At 40.8% G+C, this 16,539-nt stretch overlaps 2 protein-coding genes across 4 annotated transcripts; both read left to right on the forward strand.

Annotated features, from left to right (window-relative positions):
- The first annotated feature begins 162 nt into the window (after positions 1-162).
- Positions 163-10,471, forward strand: LOC6569081 (myb-like protein X). Of its 3 annotated transcripts, none has more exons than XM_032740909.2 (2): positions 163-180; positions 8,546-10,471. In XM_032740909.2, exon 2 carries the CDS (start codon positions 8,661-8,663, stop codon positions 10,086-10,088), a length of 1,428 nt encoding a protein of 475 aa, XP_032596800.2. In that variant the 5' UTR covers positions 163-180; positions 8,546-8,660; the 3' UTR covers positions 10,089-10,471. The 3 variants fall into 3 exon arrangements, with proteins under 3 accessions (XP_032596800.2, XP_001995055.2, XP_032596799.2); XM_001995019.3 differs by lacking the exon at positions 163-180 and adding an exon at positions 2,638-2,805; XM_032740908.2 differs by lacking the exon at positions 163-180 and adding an exon at positions 2,678-2,826.
- An 884-nt stretch (positions 10,472-11,355) lies between these two features.
- On the forward strand, positions 11,356-15,832 carry LOC6569080 (centrosomal protein of 131 kDa). The gene is made up of 9 exons (XM_032741165.2): positions 11,356-11,439; positions 11,521-11,742; positions 12,094-13,501; positions 13,560-13,677; positions 13,901-14,038; positions 14,112-14,532; positions 14,592-15,247; positions 15,307-15,600; positions 15,668-15,832. The coding sequence occupies exons 1-9, from the start codon at positions 11,413-11,415 to the stop codon at positions 15,798-15,800; spliced, it is 3,417 nt and encodes a 1,138-aa protein (XP_032597056.1). The 5' UTR covers positions 11,356-11,412; the 3' UTR covers positions 15,801-15,832.
- The last annotated feature ends 707 nt before the right edge of the window (positions 15,833-16,539 follow it).

The following is a 16,539-nucleotide window of genomic DNA, read 5'->3' on the forward strand; positions in this document are numbered from 1 at the left end:
AGCCGAGTTTCGAAAGTTTAATTTTTGTGCACCCCAACAAACGCGTGTGATTTGCAATAACAACAATTACAACAACAACAAATCAGAAAAATAATTTTTGTATATGATACGTTTCGTGTGTTACAAGCAATTTGTAATTTATTATGCAAATGCAGTAAGCGAGCTATAAACACATTTTTGGTAGGTCAAAACAATTTCTATTTTAATTGGCAGCGCCCAACAAATTTACCATATGAGAAAAGAAAGCTAGCTGCCAACAACAAAAAATTTAACAAAACTATGGACAAGAAACCTAGCATACAGATATGGGGACGAACTGTATTTATAGCGCATAATTAAGCCAATCAAAATGTGAAGTGAAGAGAAATAAAATTTCAGCGAATTGCGTGTGCTGTGCGTATTTTGGTTTGGATTCTATAAATTGGCACGATTGCAGCAGCTGATCAAAAGAATTTTTAGTTATGATAAATGTAGCATAAATGCTTTCTAGTGCTGCTTAGCGCTAGTCAATCAGTCTATTGTTGTTGTTGCACTCTATATACGCAAATTAGTGTTGCTAATTGAACACATTTTCTTTGTCAAGGTTATGAGCAACGCTGACTGCGACGCCGGCTTAAGTGCACACTCGTCTTGACGAATCGCTCTCTCTCTCTCCGCCTCTCTCTCACTCTTGCTGTGTGTTTGTACGTCAATTAGTGTTGTTCAACTGGACAAATATAGATTGTTGTAAAGAATGCTAAGAAACAATGACTTTAACATGTCCACTCGAATACCAACACCAGTTACTGGTTAATAATTGTTATGATGTGCAAATAATGTAGCAGCAACAAATTCTAGAGACAGTTATTAGCACATTTTGATATTGAGCGTTACGTTAAAAAACTGGCTTATTTTCCTAGCACACTGTGCAAGTGAATAGAAAAGACTCATACACACAAACACAAACACTCATACACATTTATACCAGTTTACGTAGCAACGAGCGCTTATTAAGAGCGATACCGTGTACCGTTTTATCTCGTCCACGCCTTGAACGCCACCTTCTCCTCGCTCTCCTCGTTCTCCTTCTCGTGTGCCTCCTCTTTCTGCACTTGGCCACACTCACAAGTCAAACGGCTTTTGATTTGAGCGCCTTGGCCACATTTCATGGCCAAAACGCATTAAGTTTATAAATTATTATTTATATTGGTGCGCGGAAGCTCGCCCGCATTACGCTTTAGGGCGTGTAAACGACAAACATACTTTTTTTTTGGGGGGTAGGGGTACCCATATCGCTTCAAGCAATCAGTGAGAATAAAACACGACCAAAATTGGTACTGCCAAAAGTTATCAAATCGATACGAGAAGCGACTGTCAACAATTTCTATATGTATGTATTAGTATTTCTCTTTTTTTGCTGGAGTGTTTATGCGGGCAAGTAAACGTGATCAAACTGTTATTCTCGCACAAATAAAATACCGGATTAACAACGTGCTTAGCTTGATTGTTGCTTATAAGGGGAATTCCAGCTGCGGTAATTGTTGCTGCTGCCATATTTTTAATTTGCCTGTGTAATTACTTTAATTTACCTTTTGAGAAATTTTATTTTTGGCTAAGACTCTTGCCTTATATGTATATGATTGGGGAGTCCCGAAGGGATTTTTACATATTTCATATTTGATTTATTGTTAAATTTGTTTTATTTTCCCATTTCTTAAAAGCTGCTTACATATTAAAGTTCTTATTCAATTGTGGTTAAGATGCTTATCTTTCGCTTTGAGCTTATTAGAAATGAGTAACGCTTTAGTTGGCCTTTTTTGAATGACTGATAAAGCTGTCATACAAAGTATTTGTTTATTTGCCAAACTCTTAAGTTATTAACAAGTCTACCTGTCTGATTAAATGAATCTCATATATGAATGTGTGCAAATAAGTAATAATTGCAGCCTTTGAAAAACAGTTAACAACTGCAATCTTTGACCTATATTACGCTACACATGTTATTATTATTGTATCACTGCCGTTGGCTAAGCTTATTGAATCGAGTTCACAAACTGTGAGTCAAGATTGTGCAAACTAGTTGCTGTATACGAAAATATAAAAACAAAAGCTACAAGCAACTTTGAACAACTTGCATAATTCATGATCACGTTGATCACGTTGATCACGTGCGATGAGCACGTGTAAACGCATTTAATGTGTAGCAATTACGGGCCAAGTTTGGTAAACATATTTGCACAAACCATTTATGTCAGTTCTTTGATTTTTGGTTAGCCAAACAACAGAGTCAAGTGTCGGAAACGCCATTAATTTTTGGCCAAATTATGCATAATTTGTGGAACAATTAAAGTAAAGCTTTTTTTTTGTTTTGCTTTTTTTGGGTGAAATGTTTTGGTTACATTTAGCTGCATCTGCCTTTCACACTGTAGGGCATTTGTTTAGTTATTAAGCGTCAACTTTTTTATTTTCTTTTTTCTCCTTGTTTTGTTGTTTTTTTTTTCTTTTTGATTCACATATTTATTTTGCGCCAGCTATGCGCACGAGCACTTTGCGCGATAACCGAACAACAATAATAACAGTTAACAGTAACAACAATAACAACATAAACAGCAACGACAACGACGACGACGTCGACGTCGAAATCCTGACAACGACTCGACTCCAGCGGCAAGAGCAGCAGCGAGGTGCTCGTCAGTGTTGAAGTTGGGTTCAGGTTCAGTTTCAGTTACGTTTTGGCGTTTTACGGTAACGCAGCGGACAAGCGACAACAATAACAAGCAGCAGCAGCAACAGCAACAATAAAATCACACACACACAGTTAGAGAGGTGCGTGTGTTGTTGTGCTTGGTAATCGCTCTGCCAAAAATATAATAATAATAATAATAATCATAATCATAATACTGCTAACGTATAAATCTTAACTGAGACAGCATTCTATATGCGATTACAATTGCGCATACGTCGCGTTGTTCGTAGTAAAAATCGCAAAAATCTAAAAAGAGCGAAGACATATAAAAGGCCGCTTAACTTTTGTGCGTGACTGTAAAAATTTTGATGTTCGTCCGTTAAATTTGCCAAAGTGTGGCCAATTGTCGTGTTTCTGTAAATTTTCGCAGCATCTCGATTTTTTCGTTCTCTTCTCAAAAATTTACAGTTCACGCGACTAATGTAATATGAATATAACTAAACAAACACTCACACACTCATACTCACACACACAGACACCATTTAAATGTTTGGCTGGGCTGCATTTAAACGGCAAATGGTTTTCACTTTTTTGTTTTTGGGTTTTTGCGCTGGCTTGCATGCAAAAGCAACTCTGTATTTTTACCGTTATGTGCAATGGGTTCGTGCCTTGAACCCAGCTTGAAGTATTCGTAGATTTTTTTTGTATTTAATGCTTGTGGTTTTTAATGCATTGCGTTTTCACTTTCTTTCTTGTCGAGGCCGTTAATCATGTGATTAGATAATAAATTACATTACATTCTTGAGTTGTTGTTGTTTTTGTTGGATTTATTGGATTATGATGCGGCTTATCAGTTGTTGCTTTTGTATGTTGCCAAAAAAGTTCTTGCCGCTTTATGAGTGGCATGATAAGATTAGTGTCTGTTCAACTCCAGTATCTATATGTATATATATGGACCTTAAAATAGATTATTATGCACGTATGCCTTGAAAAAATCGAGACCAAAGCAGGCACAACCACAGAAATTAATTACTATAACAAATTACACAAAAATGCTTGTAGTAATGTTAAAGTTCTTACAATTCACTTAAAAATAATTTAAAAATATACAGAAAAACATGTGTCTATTTAAAGTAGAAATATATTTTACATCAGCGTATTTCTCCAAGTGCAGCTGCGCAATTTCCAGTTAAGCTAAGCGGGACAAGTTGAGATGCTCATACTCGTAAAAATAATAATAATAATATGAAATATAACAACTCAATGCAATTGTTGTGGCAATATCACGGCTTGAGACGGTGCGAGAGTTCACACAGATACGGACAGAAGACTTGGCAACACACACGCACACACGCACACACTTCTCTCGTTCAGGCCAAAAAAATAGATATATAAAAAAGGGGGCCAAGTAACCAATTTGATTTACCAATGATAGACGCACCAAACGCACGCAACAACAGCAACAAAAAGACAGAGAAATAACCCAAAACTTGAACGAATGTGAATGGCCGTTGAGTATATATTTTTTTCGGTTCGGGTTCTGGGACTTGGGCCGGGTCTCTTTTATTGCCCCGTAATATGTGCTGTGTTGGAATGCTTTTTTTTTATTATTATTTTTGGTTTTGTTTTGGTATTTTCTGTATTGTCTCGGGGCATTTGTCACACTAGCAATTCACACCTCAAATTTTCAACAGATTTTTTTTGCTAAAATCAACCATTTTTTTGCTTCATTTCTGTGCCCATAAATAGCTGAAAGCTTTTAAATTTGGCCAAATGGAGAGCTAGATAAGCGTTATTATCATAGGACGGGTTACTTCAAATAATATAAGAAAGTTGATTGGTTATAAATTTAGGTTTTAGCATTTGATTTGCAAATTGACATTTACAGCTATAAATCAGGAGGCTACAATGTAAATGCTTTCGCTTTCTTTGCCTCACAGCCAAGGTCTTGGGACAAAAGCCGGTTTTCTTGGTTTGGCTCAATAGCAATATTCAAGCGGAAACCTTACAGATACATAAAGCATACACCATGCTATATTTATACGTGTGCATAATTGTCTTTTTTTATTTAATTTTTTGCCAATTAATCAATGACTATTTATAAACTTGAAAATTACCCAACAACTATTCTTGAGAGTTTGTTTTTTTTAAGTGCAATTTGTTGTAGTCAGCGTATAATATTCAAATTAGGCACAGTTCTCGCTCACCTTATGCAAATTTTTTTTACCTCTAAGATACAAATGTAAACAAGTATGATTGCTCTAGTCGAGTGCTCGATTAGAAGATACCCTGGTCAGGTCTTTTGAGCGTACATGTAGATAGATATAGAAAGGCTAAGTTATGCAGATGATTAACATAATGTCAAGGTATTTATATAATCAATAAGATAGATGTATCTATAAAATTATTACTTAAATTGCCATCGCTAATTTTTTTGTGTTGATATTGTCTAAACGGAGGAAATTATTGAAAAATTGAAAATGTGAGAACTTGTATTCTAAATTAACTAGGGCACGGTTATATCGACCCCTGATGAATAATATATATACTTATTGGGATCACAGATGTCTCTTTCTGTTTGTTACATTTTTTAAACTTCATTTTACCTTTTCAACGGATTCTGGGTATACAGAGCTAGTAGAGATAATTGGATGGAGGAGAGAAAAAATTACTAGATCCATTTAAAATAACCTATATACTTTGAAAGATGTTGTATTATTTTACCTTTATGAACAAGTATTCCATTCAGCACATTTCCAAAGTTGCAGGGTATCTGCAAATAAACTTCAGCATCGAAATATTCCACACAAAAAATGCCAATTTCAAGGTCAATTTGTGTTTTCAAGTGCAGCTTCTGTTGTAGACCCCCTTAAATCGATAATGGGCAAAATATTATTTTTGACGTAAATTAGAAAAAACGACAAGAAAAAAATGTGCAAAATGTGTACAGCTTAATTCATTTTATTTTTGCTGCAAACAGTTGTCGTCGAATTGCGTTGCATATTTGTGCTTAATTAGCGAGCCGCCGAAACCACCCATAAAAGCGACCCACAAAGAACCAAATCAAACAGCTGTAAAAATAAGCCGCCGTCGGCAAAGTACAAAAACTATAAGATTTCTGTGCGGTTTATTTGTGTTTGGCTTAATTGAAATTATTTTGTGTAATTGTTTCACATTATTTAATTGTTTGTCATGGGCTTTTGGGGAGGGCAAAAGATAAATAAAAACTGGTTATTTGGCACGTTCAACAACTTAATGGACTGAATAATTAAGTCACTATGTCACTATTCGGAGCTCAGTCTGATATACAGTCTTACTCATCGAGCAATAGTCAAATTCAGTCAGTTCATAAGTAAAGGTGCTTAAGTACAGTGAACACTGTACAAGGGTACCTGTGTCAACAGGTTGAAGTGTTAAACGAAATGCACTTGATTAATTTCATAATGCTATTGGTTCAGCTGTTACTTTGAGTAAAAAACATATGACGAGTAAATAATAATGCATAACTCGAATAATTAAGCTCGATTTTTATTAAACTTAGACGGCTGAAGCTATTTTAAATGTAAATAAGTAAATAACTTAACTTTTATAAGCTAATTTTAGACTTCGTCGACATTTGCTGTTTAAACTGTCCAAACAAGTTTCTCAATCAATAAAATTAGTTGCACTTGGCATTTATTTAGCTCATTTAGATGCGTCGCAATTGCCAAAGCCAGACGACATAAAACAAGCTACAACAACAGCAGCAACAAACAAGCAGTACACAGAGAAAAAAGTTGCATTACATTTTTCTCAAAGTATTTTTCTAAATTGTCAATCCCAAAAATATGTTGCTTTTTTTCTGCAAATATTTTCCATTGCTAAGAAATGGATTCCTAAAAAGTAGAAATGCAAGCCCTGCTTTTTTTCTGAGTGTAGCCAAGAACAGTAAGTTCAATTACAAGTGGAGCAATAAAATTGAAAATCAAATCAAATAAACTGTGAAGCTGACCTCTGGCTAAGTAATTGAATGCGCATAGAATTTATGATTGGCTGCAATGCAGCACTCCATAAATTGTGCAGTGTTTAATTAAATTGCTCACAGACATTGTAAATCGGGGATAAGATAGGGGAATTGTCGGGAAAGGGAGGGGCTTTGGCCATCAAAATTAAACTCATATCAGTTGTGATCGAGTGTGTGTGTGTTTATGTGTGGCATATTGATAAGACGCAAGCAAACCAGTTGGTCAAACAGTCAGAGACAGGTATATATATATAAAGTCAGTCAGCCAGTCAATCAGCCAGATAGTCACTGAGTCAGTTAGCCAGTTGGTTGGTCACATGCACTTGATCGATCTGTGTCGTGGGCTGGTCGCCTGCCAATTAGACCAGGCCGTAACAAAAACCATGTGGCTTTGTCATTTGCACGGGTTGCTCTGCTCACTACCAGCTAATTGATATTTAAGCCTAGTACATAGCTCTATAAACAATCAATGGCATTTGGGTTTTGTATTTTTTTTCGACAATGACCACTTGATGACCCTGGACGGGCTTTTCATTACGTAATTACGCATACGCCGTGTGAAACTGTGGCGGAAAAAACTAACAAGCGAAAACAAAATGACAAATTGCCGGCGAAAGTAAATAACTGAATGCAAAACTTGTGCATTACTGATGAGTTTTGAGAGTGTTTGCCATGTGATTGATAGCACATGGAGCTGAGATAAAGCTACAAAAACTGCACAGTCGCATAGTGTTATATAACGCCCCAGTTGATAAGCCTAAGGAAAAATCATGGTCATAAAAACAACTGACGTACGGATGATCGTAAAGATATCTTGTCGCAGCGCTAAAATTCTATTGTAGCCGTTCAAATTCTGTGGAATCGCTAGTCTAATCTTGAAATCTATAGTTGTTATTCGAGCGAACAAGTTGTACTATAAAATTAACCCTATAAATTTGGGTAAAAGGTTTTACTGAACTTGTGCAAAGTTGGAAGTATACAATATACATATAAACAAACGAGTCGATTTATGAAGAAACCAATTTCAGAGACTTTAAAAGTTCCCGTTCACCACGCGCAGATCATGATCATGAATAGCAATATAATTGATCTACTTCAAGATCGGAGAGGAAACGTAGAACAACTGGGTTCAGAGTATTGCCTAGTTGAGCACTCTCGACTATAGCACACCAACTTGTTTTTAATATACACCTTTCTATAGGCTTGTAAATATGTAATGGAGTAGTCTTGAACAGGTTAATAGTCGTATAAACTCACAATTTATTAGGCTCATTTACAATGTTAGAAATGCATTTAAAATTGGCAGTTTAAAGCACTCTTAAATTTATTTGGTGGACTTTGTGCCATTTTCCAATCATCTAATAAATAATAATAACTTATAAATCAGTTGCAGCTTTAATTTGCTTATTTATGATTTGATAAATGCCTGGGATTATCAATATAATAGCAAACAATCGGGAATTTAATTCAAGTGCTGATTAACAATAAAAAACAGTCGAAAAAAAACAGACCCTCAACAAACGATGAATAATTGCTGCCAGAAGTGAAGCTAATCAAATTTATTGAGGATGATTCATATTTAAATGTGCCCGGGGCGATAGTAAATCTAAAAAAGAAATAGAAGAGTTTTAAGACTGAATAGTTTAAAGAAAGCAGTTCAACGCAATTCAGTAGATCTATAATCAAAAAATCCAAAATCAATAATAATTTCCGTTTGGCCAATTTACAAATTTGATTTCTGGCTGCGTTTTCACCGCAAAATTGAGCTTGATTATGATTTGGCTAAAACCAAAAAAAAAACACCAAAATTTGCATTTGACTAATTTTTTGTTCATTTTTTTTGTGTTTTTGGCAACATCTGCTGTTTTTATTTACAGCTAAACAGAGGCGAAGCACCGTTAGTGACGAACGGAAAGTAAAAGCGCGTTTAAGATACAAAACACAACACTCTCTCATACACACACACACACACACGCACAGGGAGCTGTTAACATGGCCGATACCATCAACAAGCCGAGCATACAAATCCGCAGCGGTTTGCCTTCGCCCCTCAGCGATAAGAGCCCTTCGCCGGCAACCAAACTGTTGATCAGTCATGGCAAACCGAACTTTACAATTGCCACACGTAACTCACCCAAAGCCGAGGAAGACAACAGCAATGTGAATCCATTGTCACCACAAGCGATAGCCAACAACAATTACAATCCCTACAAGTGCGCCAACAATAATAAATTTGTGGTCGGCACCAAGTTCAATGGCGTCTTCAAGCCCTCACCTTTGCTCGCCAACGGCAATGGCAATGTCAGCTCGGAGTCGTCCAATGAGGCCGCTAAGGTGGTGCTGCGACGTGCACAGCCCGCGGAGCCATTGGCATCGCTGTCAACGGATGCCGAGTCGGATGACAATGTGCCGGAGTTTATACGGCGACAGCGACGCATTCAGGAGCGTCTGGCCAAGGAGAATGTGCTGGACTTTGAGAATCGTCGCAGTGGCTATTTTACGCATGTCATGATCTCACCGGATTCACCGAATCGCACCAGTTTTGTCGAGACAATGGCCAGTCCGGCTATAGTGCCAGCATTGGAAATGCCGCTGGTGCCAGCGAAGATTGAGGAGGAGGAACAGCAGCAGCAGCAGCAGGTGGTGCAGAATGGACATAGCGTGGAGCAGCTTAGCAATGGTCACAGTGAGCAGCAGGAGAAGGCGAAGGTAGAGGAGCAGCAGCAGAGGGAAGAGCAGCAGAAGCGGGAGCAGGAGCAGAAGGAGCGGGAGCAGAAAGAGCAGGAGCAGAAGGAGCAGGAGCAGAGGGAGTTGGAGCAGAAGGAGCAGCTGAAACAGCAGGAGGAAAAGTTGAAGCAGGAACAGGAGCAGGAGCAGACTAAGCAGGAGCAACCCCTAACCAATGGACATGCACAGGAGCAGCACGATGTGGCAGCCGAGGATGTAGCCAAGGCCATTGAAGAGGTCAACAAGGCTGTAGCAGGTGAGGAGGAGGCGGATGAGCCAGTGGTGGAGCAGGAGCAACACGACAAAGTCACGCCCGCCGCCGTAGAAGCTAAAGTGGAGGTTGTTACTCCAAATCCAAATCCAGCAAGCAGCAGCAGCAATCAGGCAACAGAAGATTCATCCATAACCATATCGCATACAAATGGACACAGCGGCGATGTGCCCAGTGTAGCCACACCCGATCCCAGTGGCGCTCTCGGCGTCAACTATGAGCCCAAGACCGTTGTCAGTTTCGCCCAAGAGTTGGGTGGCGGTGAGAATAACTATCCGGATAAGGTGCAGGTCCTTAAGGATGCGACGCCAGCGTCGCCAGCGGATGCCCAGATGCAGGAGTTGAGCAAACTCAAGTTTGACATACAGAACGATGGACAAAATGGTGAAGTTCTCGTCACGCCTGTCCTCCGGGCGGATTAAGTGCCGCTGCCGTCCGCTTGGGGGCGTTTTAGTGCAATTTGTTATTAATCAAAAGGAAATATGAGAAAAGATAAAAAACCATTCAACTATGTATTGTGTATTTTGTGTTAGCCACTAAGTTCATTATGAGAAATGTTGCCAAATTTAATTTTATGCTTTGCGCAATCAGTCAGTATCCTACACACACACACACACACACACACACACACAACACACAACACACAAAACACACTCACACAACACACACACACACACAGTATGCGCCAACTGTTGAGGCTGTCGCCAAACTTGAAGTTTGTGTATTTGACGACCAGCTGCACTTAACTATGTTTACTTCAAACAATTTGCTTTATTTAAATAAATTATTATTAATAAAATAAAAACAATTGTTTTTTTTTACAGATAACCTAATCTAATGCTACATTTGTAGTTAGAAACACGATCCATGATTCAAAATTAATGTAAGAACTTTGTCAAAAGTGATCAAATTTAATCATGGTTTGTCCTTATGAATAAAACTATGTTCAAAGTTGGATTAGCTTGAAATTCATTCCTGAAAATTCAATCATACAGAAGCAGGTCCATTTTCTGCCAAGTCTACATTTTGGCACAAAAGTTCGCTATTCACAGTTGGTATTGATTTTAAGATCATGACTCAATAAAAAAGTACTTTTTGTGATATTTCTATCCGATTGTACTTTGACCTTTGTCTGGCAAATCGGCTGTTGCTGTCCTTGGTTTCAGTTTTAATAATAACACTCCGTTCAAATGAAATGATGAATTTCCAACATTGGCTTTGGCACGTTGGCAACAAGTTCTGCATTTCATTGATTTTGATTGATGGCGGAGGTGTGGTCATAATCTTTACATTTTTATTATTTATAAATGTCATCAAGTTTTTAAAAATTGTGCATGAATCGGAAATGAAACACGTGCCGCTAGAAAACACCTGTGATATAGGGATATATATACAAAAATATATAATTGGGTGGTGCTTGAGTGAGCGTGACGTTAGCCATGGCAACCATGTCCACGTCCTGTGTCCAGGCACTTTTTAGGGGGTTGCACTTGCTGACCAACATTGTGAATACATCTGCTATTGTCCCCGGGTCGCAATGTGCGTTTAATCGATATTTGAGCCAGGGGCGGGTTTTATTTTGGTTTTTGGCCAAAACAAACCCGACCCGACCATGTTCACATTCAGAATCAGTTGGCTGTGGCGTCGTTGTCAGTGTGGCTACGAAAATGAAAACTCTCTCTCCGATTGAAAAGTGAAAACTGAGCGTACTACATTTCATTTCATTTTTTTTTTGTTGTGGCTATTATGGATTTATGTCTTAGGGGCTCGCAGGTAGGTTCAAGTCCAGGACTCTCTCTCTTTCTCTCTCGCTGGAAGTATTATCATTTGACTCGCAACTCTATCCATAACTAGATAAACCTCGCCACACGACAGAAATCGAAGGCCAAATACAATAGTCGCTCGTTGACCACACTCCATAATCCTACGCCACATTTTCGACCACGTTCCGCCAACTTTCTGCAGCAGCGCAGTCGCTCCTCGCCCTTCCTGGGACGACCACAGTCGGCGGATCCCAAGTTTGGACGCAAACTGAGCGTCTATTTTGGCGAAAAGGAGCTGCGACATAGCAAAAACGTGAGTACAGCGAATATGAAGCTCTATTTTCCGATTGCCATGCATTTAGGCGTATAGTCAGTGGATAATATATTCCAGTTATTACACTCAGAAAAGAAATCAGCCTGAATTCTAGAAAGTATTTCTTGTTTTAGAAATTCAAATAAATCAGGTAATGAAATTTATTGGCGCCTTAGCACCAAGTGTATTGGCGAATTTCTAAGTAAAAGGTAGCTTTTTTTCTGAGTGTAGTCATGCAACATATTTTCAGAAGTAGTACGCTTGTGAAATCGTAGAAAATCCACACTTGTGAATGGAAAATAGGGTTGCAAGTAGCAGCTACCGCAAGTGACTCTATTTCCGCCCTTTCAGCGCCAATTATCCTCGACGGATCTGTTGAAGTCGCTGCTGGAGGAGCCCATCAAGCGCAGCTGGCTGTGCCGCAGCGCCTGTAATTCTTCCACCGACGATCAGTCGGACTGCTCCCAGAAGTCGCCGCACAGCAGCGAGGGCGAGCAGCTGGAACGTTTTCTGGTTAGTATGCCGAACGGTGCCGGCGACAAATCCAAATCCTATGCTTCCAGCTCCAACTGGTCCAATGGTGGCCAGGCGAGCCTGAGTAATGCGGCGCTGCTGGCGAAGAGCGTTAAGCCGGATCTGCCGGGCCGCGTGTCCTTCAGCAAGCCGAGCACAATGCTGGGTCCCGATGCGGACTCCAGCGATTGTGACAACGACAAGCAGGAGATGCGAAACAGCATCTCGGCACCGGGTCCGCTTACGTTGCCCAGCTTTGGCTATGGCAATGGCAACAAAGTAGATACCAGCGATACAAGTGCACAAAAGAAATCCGTTCACTTTGGCTCACCAGCAGCTGGCGGCGTTGAGGTGCTGGCCGAGACGTATGAGTATCCCAAGTGTCCGTCGGAGAATTGCACGTGCAGCACCAGATCCTCCTCCACGGCCAGCACCAATGAACCGGCCACAGATCCCAAATGTGCCTGTGATGCGCCCAGTTGTCGTTTTGCCGAGTCCAAAACCAAATTGGAGCTTCCGTTGCCAACACCCGAACTGAATGTCATCAGGGAGTATAAACAGGCTGTGGACAAATTGCCCAAGGAACCCTTGAACAACATAGAACTGCCCAATTATCTAGATAAATATGCTGCCCAAGCCAGAGACAAGCAAAATAATCTATCCGAAAAGAATCTGAGCACAACTCATAATAATAATAATGGTTCGGTTCAGAGCAGCACTGGCGCCACCTATCGCACGGAGGCGCAACGTAACTTTGGGGCGGAAAACAATTTTCTGCCCGTTGTCCAGGATGATCGTCGGAGTTATGGCAATAGCAATAGCTCGGATGCTGTCATCAATAACTATTTAAAAATCGCTGCCACGCCCCCCTTTGTGGGCAAAAAGAAGGAGAATGTTAAGCCGGCGAGTGCTGAGCCAGCCAGCCGTAATCCAAACAAATTGAAATTTCTCTCAAAAACCACAGCTGCAACAACAATAGCAGCTGGTAAACTGAAGAAGGTGGTGAGCGTTGGCAGCCTGCGGGAGGAGCGCAAATTGAGTGAATATAATCTGGACAAGGTCGATAGCTGGATGAGTATGCAGGAGCAGAAGCAGGCGCTGGCACAGTTTGAGGAGCTGCACAAACAGGGATTGGATGAGCTCGACGAAGGCAATGATAGCGCCTCGCAGCTATCGGACTCGAGGGGTTCCACCTACGATGAGATTGTGTCCGTCATCAAAGAGATCGAGGAGGACAAGAAGCGAGGTAAAGTAGCTTCAGTCTTGTTGGTTATTTGTTGAATCAGTAAATAAACATTTCACAGACAACTTTGCTGAGCGTTTGCCCAGCGAGCTGAATCTAAAACTGGATTCACGTTGCGAGACAGCGGAAACAACCAGCCAAAATGGCGATAGGGCAACAGAAAGTGGGGATAAGTACAAGTGAGTTGAGAGTATTATTAAAAGTATCAAATGTATGTAGTAGTCTTATATATTTTGGAGTAATCCTTTTCCCAGATAACTGCAACTTTTACAGATATACTTTAGGGTTACTTATACCATTCGACCTATTCCATTTAGGACCGATTTGGGGTTTTAGTAGGATTTTTGCTATTCACATAATTTTTCTAGTCAAATTTAAAATATTGGCTTATATATTTTCCAGAGACATATTAGCTTATTTGAATAATGTGGAGAGCAGCTGTGACAAAACGCTGATGGAGACACGACGCTCCATGCCGGACAGCAATCGCTCCGAGGTGGAGTTTGTCGTCGAGCCGGATATCACCGATGAGGTGCCCAAGTGAGTCAAATTATACTCTACCTAAAGATAACTTATATGGTGCTTAATCCTGCTTAATTCTCCTGCTGACCAGACTCTCGGAGCTGCTGATGCTGCCCAATCATCAGTTGGCGCGTCGCGTCATTGCTCTCAGTCTCCGTGCGAATGAGCTGGCGAATGCCATACATCTCTCCAAGGAGCATGTTGTCCAGCTGCGCAGCGAGAAACAGAAATCGCTGCGCGCCGAGAAATCGAATAGTTCGAGCAAAATGCGGGATCAAAAGAAACACTACGAGGAGGTGGTCACCCGGCATCAGGGCTTCATTGAGCAGCTGCTCAAGGATAAGGGTTCGCTGTGTGAGAAGGTAGCAGCGCTTACGCGACGCCTGGAGAGCCAGAATCAGGCGTGGGAGCATCGCTTGGAGACGGAACTGACGCGCACCAAGGAGACGACAATGGCGGGCGAGAAAATCAGACGGGAGCGCTGGGTGCGCGAGAATACCAAGAAAATTAAGGTACACTGGAGGCGTGGCCAGAAATGGATGTCTCTATCTCTAACTACTTTCCTTTGCAGGAGCTGACCGTTAAGGGTCTGGAGGCGGAGATCAATAAGATGAACTGCGATCATCAGCGTGAGGTGACGGAACTGAAGCGTTCGCATCAGATGCAACTGCTGGACGTGCTAGAGGAGGCGCGCGTGAAGCACGAGCAGATTGAGAACGGCATACGCGAGAGTTGTGCCCAGGATCGTGAGACGATCATTGAGAAGGAGCGCACAGCGATCCGAGAGCGACTCGAACGTCAGCTGGAGGAGGAACAGAAAACGCAGGCGGAACTGCGACAGAAACTGGCCGATGATTTTGCCACGGAACGCGAGCGTCTCCAGTCGGAGCTGCGGCAAAAGGAGAGCGATCATCTGGCCAAGCGACAGGAGGCGCAGCGGGAACAGGACAGCGAACTGGAGCAGGCCAAATTCGAGATGCAGGAGAAAATGGCCAAGCAGGAGGAGAAGTATCAGAATCGCATCAACACAGTCGAACAGCAATATCTAGCCGATTTCGAGCTGTGGAAATCGGAGTACGAGAACAAGATGAAGCTCAACCAGGCGGAGAAGGAGAATGCCATCAGGCAACACTATCGCATGGAACGCGATCGCCAGCTGGATGAGCTCGTCGTCCGCATGGAGGCGGATGCCCTGCAAAGCAACGAGGAACACGAACAAAAAATGATGCAAGTAGATCAAATATAATAAACATAATCGATATTAACACAATCAAATTGGTAAACAGGCGCCTCAAGGAGAAGTACGAAAAGGATTTAACTGTGGCGGAGAATGTGGAAAAAACGCTGCGGGAAAAGTATGCAGAGATTCGCGGCAAGTTGGCCGAGGCGGATGCCCAAGTGCGCAATGGCCAGGCGGAGGTGCAACAGCTCCAGCTGGAGCTCAATCACAGCAAGAAGATGTGCGGCGATTTCATCAACGAGCGCGATAAACTACGCGACAATCTCAATGCAGACATACAAAATGAGTTGGGTTTGCTCAACGAGCGACACAAACAGGAAATGGATCAGCTACAAAAACGGTAAACAAATTTTTTGCAATATATATTTTATCTCACAGTTAATCAATTTCTTTATTCCTTTATCCAGGGTACATCACACTATCCATCGGCAGGAGGAGACCATTGAGGTGCTAAAGACTGACAATGATCAGCTGCGGCAACAGTGCCTCAAATTGAATGCAGTCATTCGACAACAGCGCAAAGACTATTGTGTTAAGTAGTTAGGCTGACTATTTAAGCAATATATATATATATATATAATAAATTATAGATAGTCATACACACATATACACTTAATAATCTTTAGTGTTAAAAATTAAAAAAGACTTTTTTTATGTGATTTATTTACTAGCAGTCCAAATGTAGTCGAGCTTGAGAATACAAGAATTTTGTGAGTTCGACTCAAAGCCATTCGACCTGCGATGAAATTTTGACAAGTGTCTGGGTTCCTAGATGGCCCCATATTTCATTAAATACGCTTCGATGAAGTAGGTCCTTGTGATTCGCTTTGAGGCAGTCCTTAAAGTATGCAACACAAATCAATCAATGCTGTTTGCCAGTGATGCCGCAAAGTATACAATAAAAATTGTTGCATGACTACTGTGGCCGTTAGCTAAATGTACTTTGCTTATAACAGCGATCTGCTAAGATAATAATGTAAAACAAGCACAAATTCCACCGGTAAGAAACAAAAACCATTTTCAGACAAGGCATTTCATATTCGCTACGTTTAATTTAATGCTGCGAGTAATTTCAAACAATTTAAATACACTCATCTGGCAGCACTCGACAGTAACTGACAAACGCCAAGCAAACGCCTGTAAGCGCGTTCAATCTATTTTTGCGCATCTGGCAACGCTGCAAGCACTTAACGCTTGAGTGCAGTTAACACACGATCCACAAGAATCACCAGCAGCACAAACAATAACATTTTCCAAGCAGACTCTTTCGTTTGGACTT

Source organism: Drosophila grimshawi, unplaced genomic scaffold (genome assembly GCF_018153295.1).
Source record: "Drosophila grimshawi isolate 15287-2541.00 unplaced genomic scaffold, ASM1815329v1 contig_1367, whole genome shotgun sequence".
Classification (NCBI taxonomy): domain Eukaryota; kingdom Metazoa; phylum Arthropoda; class Insecta; order Diptera; family Drosophilidae; genus Drosophila; species Drosophila grimshawi.

Bases quoted from the DNA above. Each gene is read 5' to 3' on its own strand.
- LOC6569081 (XM_032740909.2), top strand. From the start codon at position 8,661: ATGGCCGATACCATCAACAAGCCGAGCATACAAATCCGCAGCGGTTTG.
- LOC6569080 (XM_032741165.2), top strand. From the start codon at position 11,413: ATGGATTTATGTCTTAGGGGCTCGCAG. The intron at 13,502-13,559 runs GTAAAGTAGCTT...AACATTTCACAG, and splicing joins CGAGGAGGACAAGAAGCGAG to ACAACTTTGCTGAGCGTTTG. The intron at 15,601-15,667 runs GTAAACAAATTT...TCCTTTATCCAG, and splicing joins ATGGATCAGCTACAAAAACG to GGTACATCACACTATCCATC.